This window comes from Rissa tridactyla, chromosome 15, assembly GCF_028500815.1.
Source record: "Rissa tridactyla isolate bRisTri1 chromosome 15, bRisTri1.patW.cur.20221130, whole genome shotgun sequence".
NCBI classification, from domain to species: Eukaryota; Metazoa; Chordata; class Aves; order Charadriiformes; family Laridae; genus Rissa; species Rissa tridactyla.
The window spans coordinates 8,182,853-8,195,431 of NC_071480.1; the positions used below are offsets into that span (position 1 = coordinate 8,182,853).

Sequence of the window (12,579 nt, forward strand, 5' to 3'; positions counted from 1 at the left end):
GCCCGGGCACAGCCAATCACCGCGGAGCAGACGTATTGCTTCGCCAATGAGCTTTTACAGATGAAGCAGGGCGCTTCAGAATAGACAGTGAGGCGGGCCAAAGGGCAGAGTGGCAGGGCGCGGTCGAATAGGAGCTCGGGATTGCGTTTGAATCATCCAATGGGAAGGCTGCTGAGGGGCGGGCCGTAAGGTTGGTATAAAGTGAGCGGCCGGTGCGGGCGGCGGCTGCAGTTGTCACCGGCAGCAGCGGGGCAGGCAGGGGGGAGGGTGAGCCGTTGCCGGGACCGTCACTCCCCATTGGCCTCTCAACGGAGCCCTTTCCCCTTCGTCCGTCTCCTCCGTCCCTGCCGCCATGACCACCACCACCACCTTTTCGGGCATGGACCCCAGTGGCAGGAACAGCTCCAGGTCTGGGGGGGAGCTCGGGGGCCGTCGGACCGGGAGGGCGGCGGGGCTGAGTGCGTTCGCAGCGGAGCCGTCGCTCCCCCCTCGCCTCAGGGCCCGGCCGGGCACGGGGTGGGGGGGGAGGCGGCTCTGAGGGGGGTGACGGGACGCGATGCCGGGTCCGGGGGTGACGAGGGTGGGGGCCGCGGCCGCCGGTCGGGCCGGGGCTTGTTCCTCTTCGCCTTTCCCGGGCGGGTCGGTGGGAGGCGGCGGCGGCCGCACCCACCCGGGGGCAGCAGGGTGCGTCGGCCGCGCTGCCGGGGGTGGTGGTGGGGCGGAGGGGGGGGGGGGGCCGTGCCCTGCCGCAGCTGCCTGGGGAGGGTGTGCGGGAGCTGCAGGGGTGGGAGATGGCGAGACCCACCCCGGGCCGCCCGGGTGTGCGTGTGCGTCCCTGCCTCTCCCGAACAAAGAAGGGAGGCGACTCCCTGCGCGGCCGCGCAGCCACAGCGCGGGGGCGGGCGGCGGCGGGGGGGGGAGGATGGCACCGTGCACCCCCTGCTCCCCACCTCACCCCGCCGTCATCCCCTCCCCGCTGCGGCGGGCACCGTCCCCGTCCCTCGGCCTGGCGGGGGCTGGGTGGGGCCGGGCGGGCTCCATTGTCTGCGCTCCGCGGCCGCCGCCGGCGGCTCCGGGCCCCGCACGCCGCTGCCTCGGCCGACGCCTCGCCCCGCCCGGGGTGGCCGTGCCGAGGAGCTCCTTCCTGCTGCTGGTTTGACCCTCGGCTGGCAGGGAGCATGCTCCGGGGCGGGGGGAGCCTTTTCTCCCCCCCGCCCTCCCCCGTCTCCGACCCTCGGCCCGGCTCCCGGGGGGCGGACGGGGGCTGGGGCGCTGCGTCTGGCATTTGTTGGGGGGGGGAAGCCGTAGTCTCTCTCGAAACAAAGAAAACTTGGCAGGTACGTCTGGAAAAGGTGCACGGCGCTTCGTCGGGCGTCCACGTTTCTGCAGGAGTAACAGCTGGCTCGGAGAGGATCGTGTCTTTTTTCTCCCCCCCCTCCCTTTTTTTTTTTCTTCCTAAACCATAGCGGCTTTTTTTTCTATAAGGTTTTGGCCTGACAAAGCGGATGTATCCTGTTTGCGTTTCGCTTTTTGGGGTGCATTTTAAAACAAAGCAAAAAAAGCCAAGCCCAGCCCTTCACACGAGTGTTTGCTGGATGAAGCTGCGGGTGAATTTTCAGTGTGCATCACTGGGGATCAGGTGCAATTTTAAGAGCGGTTCATTGCTTGACGTGGTAAATAGTAGCTCTGATGAAGTATGTTACAACATCTCAAAACTGTGAGAGGCTTCTAATAAAATCTGTCAACCTCTAGCTGAGGTTGGCAAGAGACATCATTCTTTATCAGTTTCAGTGATGGCTTTTTTTCCTAAGATGTGGAACAAGCCCTCCTTTGAGCAGCCTGTTCTTCAAATTAGGAAGTGCAACAGATGTAACTAAGAAAATAAACCTATACAAGGCCGTTTCCTCAAAAAAAAAAAAAAAGAAAGATAATGGAGTGATTCACGACCATATCCCTTTAATTCAGAAAGGAGACAAAGCAAGTCGTAAAAATGTTCTTGGATTCTTAAAACATATTATACAATCTATCGGGATCCTCCCATTAGCAGCTGAGCATTAGTAATTAGATCTTAGGAGGAGAGTTTTGTAAGGAAAAGTAGTTTGCTAGTTAAGTAACACTAACTATCCATGCCAAACACCTTTGTGAATTTTTCCTTCCGTTGTGGTGTTTGGGCTCTGTAGGCTGGAGAAGCGTTTTTGTGTGGCATCCGGAGTGTAATAGGCACAAAGTCTCAAAAGACCTGAATGCTGTTACGGATGGTGATGAGATGTAAAATCAGAGATGTTCTTTGTGGTGAATTCCTAGGTTTGGTGCCTTAACAAGCTGTGTGCTGTTCTCTGTTGCGAAGTTTGAACTTTAATTCAATAAACTATTTGAAAAGAAGATGAAGTGTGCACTTTTCTAGCTTGTTCTGGTCTTCATTTCAGAGCACTGGATGCCTTGAAAGCCCAGTTCTGTTGGTGTATTCACATCTCTCTGGGGGTTGTGACAGTTCTCATATGGCCTCATACATTTTTGTTCTCCTGGCTTTTCTCTAGCTTCTCCAGTTAACACATCAGCCTTGAAAAGATCTCATGATTTAGAAAATAAGATCTGAAGAAATTTACAAGTCAAGATTTATTTTGTTGTTGTTAATTTGTGCAAGTGGAAAGCAGACCACAATACAGCTCGTGAAGTACCAGACAGGCTTCTTTTGTGTCTGTCTAATAGAAGATTGTTAGATTTAGGTTATATATCTGGAGCTTTGTACACGTGTGTCTTCTAATAATAGTCTAACTTAAAACTGTTTAATTGCACCTTTTAAGTCCAGTCCAGTACTGTGCTGCAGACTTGAGGGTTTTTCCGATGGAACAAATCTAGATAAAGGCTGCAGCCCCGAGTCATCAGTGATGCAGCCAGTACTTTTGGCTCATATGCCAAACTTTAGTCTTTGCTGTGCTGCCGGTTTGAAGATTAATGTTAGCCTTCGCAGGGTTCTCTTTAAAAAGCTGGAATTCAGTATGCCCACGTGTTTTTTTTAATCTTTAATTGGCTCAGACTGAAGACTGGTAGCAGCAGCTTTTACTGACACTGAGTGCAGCAAGGGCACAAGTAGCATACAGGAGCATTTTATTTTTGTAAGTGTCGCGAAAGAGAAGAGTAGTGGAGATATGGTGCCTGGGTTGAATGCTGGCAGGCAGCTTGCCTTTATAGTTCACATCATGCACCGAAGACACGATGGGTCTGCGTCATGCATTAAAAGCGTAATACAGTCATCTCGTTTGCTTTCTGTTTGGACAGAATTTAGCCTGAATGACTGGCCATTACAAGAGCCAATGATTATCTCTTGGCTTATTGTCTTGTTTTATATGTTGGAGTGCAGCTTAGTAATGGTAGTGGTACAGGCAAGGTTGTAAAGCTGACTCTCTCTCCAGAGTGCTGCGTCCTCCTGGTGGTGGATCCAACTTTTCCTTGGGTTTTGACGAACCAAAAGAACAACCCGTGCGAAGGAACAAAATGGCATCCAGCATCTTTGGAACTCCTGAAGAAAACCCACCTTCCTGGGCTAAATCATCGGGTAAGAATGTAGTGCTTTGTTTCCAGATCTCCTGACGTGCATTAATTCATTTTTTGTATCAGCCTGAAGCTGCCGGTGGTTCAGTGTGGAAACCAGAATTCACTTCCTACTTGGTAGTGTAGCGCTATAGATGATGTCTGCTTGCATGGGGTTTCTTATTTCTCATTTCAAATTGCTTCCAGAGGGGTTTTTTTTTATGAAGTCTTGGGCATAGATGTTGCAAGCAGAGAATTGTATTTTGAATGCAGTTTCTCCAAGTTAATCAAGTCACAGTAAGATGAACTCGTGTCTTAGTATTTGGAGTAGCACTAATTGGTCGTGCTTAATCAGAGGAAGTTTAGCTTTGTGTTGTACTCGCAGCTGGGATAAAGCTTCCATTTCAACAGAGCACTTCCAGTATCCCAGGTCTTGGGAACCCTAGTTTCCATCTGTTTAAATGGCACCCTCAACGGCATGAGATGCTGTTGTAAGCTTTCATTTAAAAAAAGCTTTCATTTAAAAAACATACAAACAACACGCCAAACGGCCAAACTCCCCCAAACCCTGACTGTTTTATGATCGGTTTTCCCAGTAGGTTTGTCTTGCAAACTGATTAGAATCAATCTCTGCTTGTAGGGACTAAGCCAGGTGAAATCAGAGAACACTGTGAATCATCTGGACCACAAAGAAGAAACTCAACTGATGCAAACTGCGGAGACTTTGTAGATCCTAAGGTCAGTCCCTTAACTACTGAAGAGCCTGATAATGGGACAATTCATGCTCTGTGTGTGATTACTTTATCACTGATGTTCACACAGTTGGAAGCATTGTAGGATTCGAATCTGTTCTTTTCCTGAAGGTTCTCTTTTACACGTGATAGTCTTACAGTGTTTTGATGAAGGGCTGGGTTTTTCTAAAAGGACTACTTTCTAGAGCTCTTAACTCTTATGGATGAGACAGTAACAAAGTGGTGTGAAATCCAGCTTCAGCCATGTGTAATTGTGTGTTTTGATAGATTTAACAAACAATAGTTACCTACAACAAACTCTGTGTGGATCTTTTGACCGACAAAGGACTTGGTTTCACATTCCAACAAGTACTCAGTAGCATGAATGCTTGTTTTATTTCAGTTACTGACTTTAATAATACCATCACTTTTTATGTTACCTGCCTGCTTGGTGGCAATATGGAGCATGATGTGCAGCGTTAACATGGGTTTTGCTTGCTGAGTGATTACATTTAAAGGGGAAAACAGGATGAAGAGTAACAATTCCTCTGAATTTAGGAAAATTCAGGAACCTAGGGTAGACTGCACTTGCATAAACAAATTCTAGAGGGGAAAAAAAGAGACCTTGTTATTTAAAGCTCTCCAGCTTTAGGTTTTCTGCAGAGGACTGGGTAGGTAAATTGTTGATCTCAAATGCTATGGGAGATACCTTTTCCCTCATGGGTTATAAACTCTTAAGTTTTATTTTTATAATTGACATAATTCATCACTTTAACCCATTTTTGTTATTAATAGGCGCTTTGAGCCATGAAATTGTCCTTTGTTGCAGAAAATGTCTTGTTCCAATTTAGCAAACAGAAGTGAGATTAAATTTATAGCTGCTACCACGAAAAACAAAAATAAACTGTTTAGTCTAATTCTATTTTTTACTTAATTGTATTAAATACTGTGGTTCTCAGCTTTGCAAACAGATTCTTCCAATGCGGAATACTTTAATTTTATGCAGTAGTTACAGCCACAGACAGCAGAAGCTGGAGCTCATGTACTGTAGCCCAGTCTGGGACTTATGGCAATACATTTGCATGAGTTCCTGTGCATTTATATCCTGATGACTGCAGTTTCGCTATGTAATTAACAATATTAAATCTATGAAAGTTGATGAAAGCGCATGTAGTTCAGGAGCCTTGGCTGCTGCTGGAAGACTTTCTCTATCTTTGTATCAAGTTGCAGCCTGTGAACAGATTGAGTATGAAAAGAATGTTTTGCTGTTTATGTAATGAAGGAAACTTTTATCAGTAACATTGCAAAAAAACCTCATCTGTATTTCACAAATGCAGTTAAGTATCCCGGATAGAACAAAAGCTCTTGGCCTTGCTAACAGATAAATGTTGGAAAGAGTCGCTTAGCAGAAAGCAGGGGACACTGAACTATTGCTAGTTGCTCACAGTGTAACTTTCTTGTCACTGATCCTCGGCAGTTCCGATGTTCTGGTTACTGTCGGTGCTGCCTCGTGGAGGATGCTGTTTACAATAAAGTGCTCTTGCTCACCCACATCCTTCATGGTGTGGGAATAACAAGTATGCCACATGTTACAGGTCATCAGGATTTCTTCAGTAGTATCTGTTTAAACTTTTAAAAGGATGTTAGGTAAATAAACAGCTAATGAAATTAAATTAGTCACTCTGTAAGAATTGGTGCTTACAAACCCATGGTATTAATCTGCAGAAATAGGTATGCAGAACCCACAGTGCCACTCCGATATCTGTCCCGAAGAGCATGTTACTGGTCTAAAAGTGCTTCATGGGGTCTGTCACTTGGGAAGTGTTGCTAGACAGAGCAGCGTGCCCGACCACCCTGGTCATAACATGGAGTACTGAGAGCCCTCTCTGGAGGGGGAAGATATATTGTGAAGCGTGAGATATAATGTGTTTCTCTCTCTTCTAGGGAGGAGATGGCGGTGTTGAAACTTCTGGTGAGTAACTCCTTCGGACTCTTCTAGAAAAAGCCTTTTTGCAGTTAGATGCTTTTGAAATAGAAGAGGATATAGGATATATCCTCATGTGTTAGGAGAGAGACAGCTTGGGGTTGTCCTTGAATCCATCGGGTCAATAAGTGACCTGACTATCTCAGTGGAAGCATGGATATGGAATGAAACGGCGGAGGGCCTGTTAGTCATCAGGTTAAAAATGAGAACAGTCTTGTTCATTTATTTTGCCAGCAGCAGTTGGTGTCGATTTGTTCAAGTACTAGAAGGCAAGGTGGATACCATCTTGCAAAGAGTTCAGTGATTGAAACTGCTGTTGTAGTTAGTAGCTTATAATTAAATAGTACAGTCAACTTAGTGGATTTTAGTTTAGCAATTATTTCTTTCCTGTTGTCTTCTCATACAGGAAGCACCACATTCACAGAAATAATCAAAACCAGCTGCTACATCTGAAAGTGTGCATTAACTAGCTTTTAAGATCCTGTTGCTTTTTAAATGCTGATTTTTGCCAAGGCAGTTCATATGCATACTGCAAATTTCATGTAAAGAGAGCCATTTCCCCTAGCAGCAGGCATGTTAACCTTGAAGTGTTTTTTCTAGCTGTGAGGCTGGAAATCTCTCCATTGTAAGATTCACCTTAAGAATAGCTTACTTCCTGATGAGAGGAATGTGTATGTTGACCGGGTACTTTCTAAGTGCTACTTTCAACACCTAAGAGTTGTGGGAGATCACTAGAGCCATTAGCAGTTCCATGTCCTGAAAAGACTTCAGCTGGGAGGGTGTGAGGTTTTCCAGAATGTTTTTTAACTACCTCCTAAGTGGTATCTGTTCCCAAAATAAGTTTTGCTTCTTTAGCAGGCCACTCCTCATGGAACTATACAGGCTTCTTTAGGATTTCTTTCCCATGTCTGTCTGGTCTTAATTAGCACCGGAGGCGTTTAGAGTTTATGCCTCAAGTAGGAGGATGTGGTTTGATAATAGAAGTAAACTGATCTAAGGGCTCTGCTGCTTTTCCTGGTGCTTGTTTAAACCAGCTCACCATGGGGTCAGATGAGAGCCTGCAAGCAGCGGTGAGGCAAGAAGAGGTGGATGGGAGGATGCAGAAATAGGGCTGCCTGGTGAGGGTGAGCAACAGCTGACTGAAACTTGGAATACAAAATGATATTCCTCACTCCTAGAACAAATTCCTGTTTTCACAGGTGTCATACTTGTTGGCTTTTGGTTTATTTTTCTGGTAGGTGACAGTGGAGGAAGTTCTGTCAAGTACCAAGGAGATGTATGCTGGGAGGTGGTTTAAAAAAAAATAAATAGTGTTACTGAAGAGTAACTGGGATTGTCTCCACTGTTGTGGCCGTGACTAAAAGTTACATTTTTGAAGATGGTCAAGGTGAAATAAATATGACAGGCAAATGTTTGAATGTTAAACTTCCACTGGTGTTACTTAGGAAGGAGTATAAAGTTTATGCTTCCTGGACATGGTGTCTGTGGCAGATAGTGAGAATTTTAATGAATTGTTAAATTAATTTATAGTGGTGTTAGCTTTGGGTATCGTAGCTTAATGGAGCACAGAGCCTTGTTGAGGCCACTGTGCCACACCACCGCTTGACGTTCCTGCTGTGTGAGATGGCAGACGTGAGCTGGTGAAATCCCACCTGTCGCACTTGTGATTTCATACTTGATGTTGTAGAGCTGTCTCTGGGGCTTGAAAGGGACTGAATGAATACGCCTCCAAATAAAAGCTGTCTGCTTACGAGTTCATAGCATAACTAGACGCTTAATAGGTTTCCATCATTAAAAAAAATGTTTGTTCTTCTGAATTTGGAAATCATTTTCTGTATGTAACTGATTATAAAACCCCAGGTAGGTGTCAGGTGGGGCACATGTATTTGTTTAATCACGTCTGTCTAGGGGAAGAAAGCCTGTTGCTTTTGCAGCGGTGTTCTGGCTGCCTGTTTTTTCCTGTAGTTCCTTTCTGCGCATCAAAGTTTTCAATGGTTTGCAGTATACTCAGTAGAAAGCTGTTTCAGAGATTATACACTTCCTGATAAGGGAAGAACTTTAACACTTGATCTGATCCTGTTGCATTTACCACTTCAGTTACTAGGTTAGCAAACTTATCTATAACTTATTTATGTAGGAAGTACTACTGTGTATGTCAGCTGGTTACGTGAGCCTCTAAATGCTATAGAAACTTCCCCAGCGTCTCCTGTGATAGCAATTCTTGTTTCTTTTGTGATTCAGTTTGCACTGTGTACTTAACGAATGTGACTAGCTCAGGAGAACTGGACAGCACGCCATTGACTGTCGCCAGGGACTGACTTTCCGTGACACACAGGAAGGTGGAGTCTGGCGTTTGGTGGACAGCCCATCACCACGAGCACTGCGCAGCGCTGGGGCTGGCTGCGGAGGGCACGGACAATGCAGCGTTTGGCCCTGTGTGTGCAGGGGACACGGCCCCCGTTGTTCTGGGCTTGCTGAGTAAGCAGGCGGTGGTACGCACGAGCCACAGAAGCTTCACGCTTAAAACTTCACATTAACTGTTTTGTTCAGATGTGCCTGTGGGTTTGGGTTAAAGAATACAGCAGAGAATCTATATTAGGGATTATTTCTGATTGCATGGAGATTATACGAAGCTGCCGGAGTTCTTTGAGAGTATTACAAGCATGGATACAGGGCGTTCAGTGGACACAAGTGGGTTTTCAGTGTTTCTGATAAAATTCTGCATCAAAGATTATTTAAGAAAAAAAATAAACTGCGTTGCCACAGGACTGGAGGAAAGCTGTTTCTATAGCTAGGAAGGTAGCTAAAGAACAGGAGGCAAAGGGTAGGGCTTAGTGATTGCTTTTCAGGTTGGAAAAATGAGCCATGGGAAGCGATGCTGGGGTTAGTTTTATTTGGTGCCTTCATCCATGACTTGGGAAAGGTAATGAACAGTGAAGTCTCCAATTTTGTGGGTGATATTAGCTCTTTCAAGTAGTCAAATTGTGCTGATGGCGAGAAAATCTCGCTGTCAGGAGGACTCAACTAAATAAGGTAGGCAGATAAAATGGTGGCGAGATAATCTTTGTATAAGTAAGTATGAAGTAATGCATCTAGGGGACAAAAAAAAAAAAAAAAGCCCGGACTCTTAAACCATGCCAGTCTTGCGTTCAGCTTTGTGCAGCATTAACTCCCAAGGTCTGCCTTCAGTCTCGTTACTGAAAGTTCTCTGAAACGTTTGGAGCTGCCAGCAAAATATTGAATATCATCAGGAAGAGGACGGTAAACAAGAAATCCTTTTGCTTCTGTAAACAATGATATGCCCACATTTTGAATTGTGTATATGGTCCTTGAAATGGAAAGACCAGAAGATTGTAGTGATGGTAAGCAAGGGCAGGGGAAGGTAATGGGAAAGGTGAGGGGGTGCTGCAGCTGCCTTACGAGGAGAGGCTGAAATAGCTGCGTCCCTTCAGTTGAAGACAAGGCTGGGGGAGAGGCAATACGATCGAGATGTACCAAATCATAAAGATGGAGGTTAAGGTGAATGTGCAGCTGTTCCCTGAATCCTCCAAAGCAAGAACTAGTGATCATTAGACAAAACTCTAAGGGGTTTGTTACAAACAGATGAAGTATGTCTCCACAGAGATGGCAGTGAAGCTCCACTCCCGTCACCCCGCCAAGTATCAGGGGGCTACTTGGTGCAGATTTGGGCCTTTGGCTCATAACTGATTGTGTTAATCTCTGTCAATGTGGGGTCCTAATGTACTTGCTGTGCTCATGAATGAATTGGCAATGAAGCAGATACATTAGTTATTTGCTGCAGTATCTAAAGTGCTTCCTGTGAAGAATTCCTTCTGTGTCCTGTCTTCACTTGTTGCCCTCAGAAGTATTTAAAATAGATGAAACTATCATGCGCTTTCCAAGGAATGTACGATCGGAGCCTACCCGTGCATGGCTGTTCCCTGTCTGTTCTGTGCGAAACCTCAGAAGTGTGTGCCAGATCCTCTTCCCCCTAGTTCCGAAACTGGGAATGTAGTTTGAATCTGAGCTCTTGCTTACGAGTACTGGTGCTTCTGCGACTTGGTTTCCAGCACCTGCTCAGACTTGAGTTACAGTTGTCATGGTCGTATGCTGACTAATATCTACAAGACTTAAGCTGCTTATCATTAGAAAAAAAAAAAATAAATTGCTGGAGTCCCCTAATAGCAGCTGAGTCAATGTGGCTCTTGAATGCCTGAAACGGAACTGTAAGGCATCGGGGCTCATCCGAAAAACACTTCTGAGGGCTGAAGTTGGTGCTGCCAGCAGGTTACAGCAGCACTCGAGCGTGGCTCTAAGCATGGGGAAAACTCACAGGAGCTGATCTGTCTAAGCCAGCGACACATCTGGCTTTCATCATCCACATCAAACACTTTAAAAGCTTCTTTTCTTCTAGAAAACACTGAGGCTGATGTAGAAGCTGCCCCAGGTCAGAATGAAGAAAAATCCCTGCCTGCTGCACCTGTTCCTAGCCCAGTAGCACCAGCACCTGCACCATCCAGGAGAAATCCACCCGGTGGCAAGTCCAGCCTAGTCCTCGGTTAAACCTTTCCCTTCCTGACTGTTTTGAACTCGTGTCTGTTTCTTTCCCCCATGCTTGTGAACTGCACAACTTGAGCCTGACTGTACATCTCGAATTTCTTTCATTAAAAAGAAGCACTTTATGTACTCCATCTTTTTTTTTTTTTTTTTTTTTTTTTTTTTTTTTTTGAGATCAAGGGGTTGGGTTTTTTCCACTTCTGTCCTGTGTTTCCCCCAGATCTACTGGAAGTGACATGAGTGTTTTCTAGTGGTAGACTTGAGGGAAAGCTTTATGAAGTATAGTAAAAGTAATTCAAAGGAGAGTAGATTGGTTCTAAGTGTGCTTAGAGGGTTTTTGTACTGAGATTTTTTTTAGAACCCCTTAGCTTTACAAGGGTCTAGAATCCTGGTTAAACAGGCCAGCAAACAATCAGCAAGAGCAGTCCCTTCCTCCACATGTGGGATTTGGGGATCTAAAAGGCTTCATTGACTGCATGTGGTAAATGCCTTGAACCCTGCTGTGCCATATAAATCATAAAGTGGTTAGTGTACACCATGCTGCCTTTAAAAAAAATATCTGGATACTGGACTACTATGAAGCAGGGTATGTGCCAAATAGAGGGCTGACGACCAGAGCCGCCTGGCCTAATGCTAGGAGGGGATTTATTCAGACTTTATTCAGTGAAGGTGGAGTGGATCGTATAAATAAATAAAAATTACAGGGCATTTTTTTTACAACTGACTCAATGCTGTGCATGATCATGCTGGTGCTTGACCATGAGGTGAAAATCTCATCCTTTAAAGTGTGTGTTGTAATTTCACAAAGCTGGACTGTTGCTTAAAAGTAAATAATATAGAAATTTTGAAGCAGTGTTTCCTGTGTGGGTTTTATTTCATAGGTTTGGTTTTGCTCTGTTCTCAGTTGTCCTTGTCCCAGCCAACCTGCCAGAGAAGGAGGGTTCTTACACCTTGAGTTCACCATCGTGTGCCCTCTTCCCCTGAAGAAAGTGTCTGGCTTACCTCTTCATTTTTATCGTCTAGATTGGAGAAGCATGGAATATGGCTGGATATAAATAATCCATTTTATCCAAAATTCTTCTTTCAAGAAAATGGAGGAAATGAAAGTTTAGTCTCCTCACCAAAAAAAAAAAAAAAAACCCAAACCAAAAACAGCTGACGAGGGAGGAGGGGTGGGAGGGAGACCAGACTATGAAGTTCTCTACTGTCCTGGAGGGAATCTGTAGCACGATAAGCCGAAGCAGCAGAAATGTGCAGAACTGGTGTTTCTGCTGCAGAGAATGTGCCTTTTCCACCCTCCTCCTGGAGGAACCAGCGCCTACAACTACCCCGGCTTTCCAAGCTGGTTTTGGAGAAGCCCTGGCCCTAGGTGCTTAACTATAAAACTGGGTTTGCTCTAATGGGCTTCTCCTCTCCTACACAGGATCTCAGAACGGTTCGGGTTGGAAGGGACCTTAAAGGTCACCCAGTGCCACCCCCTGCCCTGGGCAGGGACACCTCCCACCAGCCCAGGTTGCTCCAAGCCCCGTCCAGCCTGGCCTTGAACCCCTCCAGGGATGGGGCAGCCACAGCTTCTCTGGGCAACCTGGGCCAGGGGCTCACCACCCTCACAATGAAGAATTTCTTCCTAATATCTAGTCTAAATCTCTCCTCTTTCAGTTTAAAACCATTACCCCTTGTCCTATCACTACACTCCCTGATAACAAGTCCCTCCCCAGCTTTCCTGTAGCCGTTTTAGGGACTGGAAGGGGCTCCAAGGTGTCCCTGGAGCCTTCC

At 45.9% G+C, this 12,579-nt stretch overlaps 1 protein-coding gene across 1 annotated transcript; it reads left to right on the forward strand.

The window, feature by feature from the left end:
- Positions 1-226: 226 nt before the first annotated feature.
- Positions 227-10,928, forward strand: JPT1 (Jupiter microtubule associated homolog 1). The gene is made up of 5 exons (XM_054221819.1): positions 227-408; positions 3,414-3,556; positions 4,172-4,269; positions 6,207-6,234; positions 10,661-10,928. Exons 1-5 carry the CDS (start codon positions 353-355, stop codon positions 10,807-10,809), a joined length of 474 nt encoding a protein of 157 aa, XP_054077794.1. The 5' UTR covers positions 227-352; the 3' UTR covers positions 10,810-10,928.
- Positions 10,929-12,579: the final 1,651 nt, after the last annotated feature.

Excerpts from the sequence above, each read along its gene's own strand:
- JPT1 (XM_054221819.1), top strand. The coding sequence starts at position 353 with ATGACCACCACCACCACCTTTTCGGGCATGGACCCCAGTGGCAGGAAC. Across the intron at positions 409-3,413 it reads AGTGGCAGGAACAGCTCCAG|AGTGCTGCGTCCTCCTGGTG; the intron begins GTCTGGGGGGGA and ends CTCTCTCTCCAG. Across the intron at positions 4,270-6,206 it reads GAGACTTTGTAGATCCTAAG|GGAGGAGATGGCGGTGTTGA; the intron begins GTCAGTCCCTTA and ends TCTCTCTTCTAG.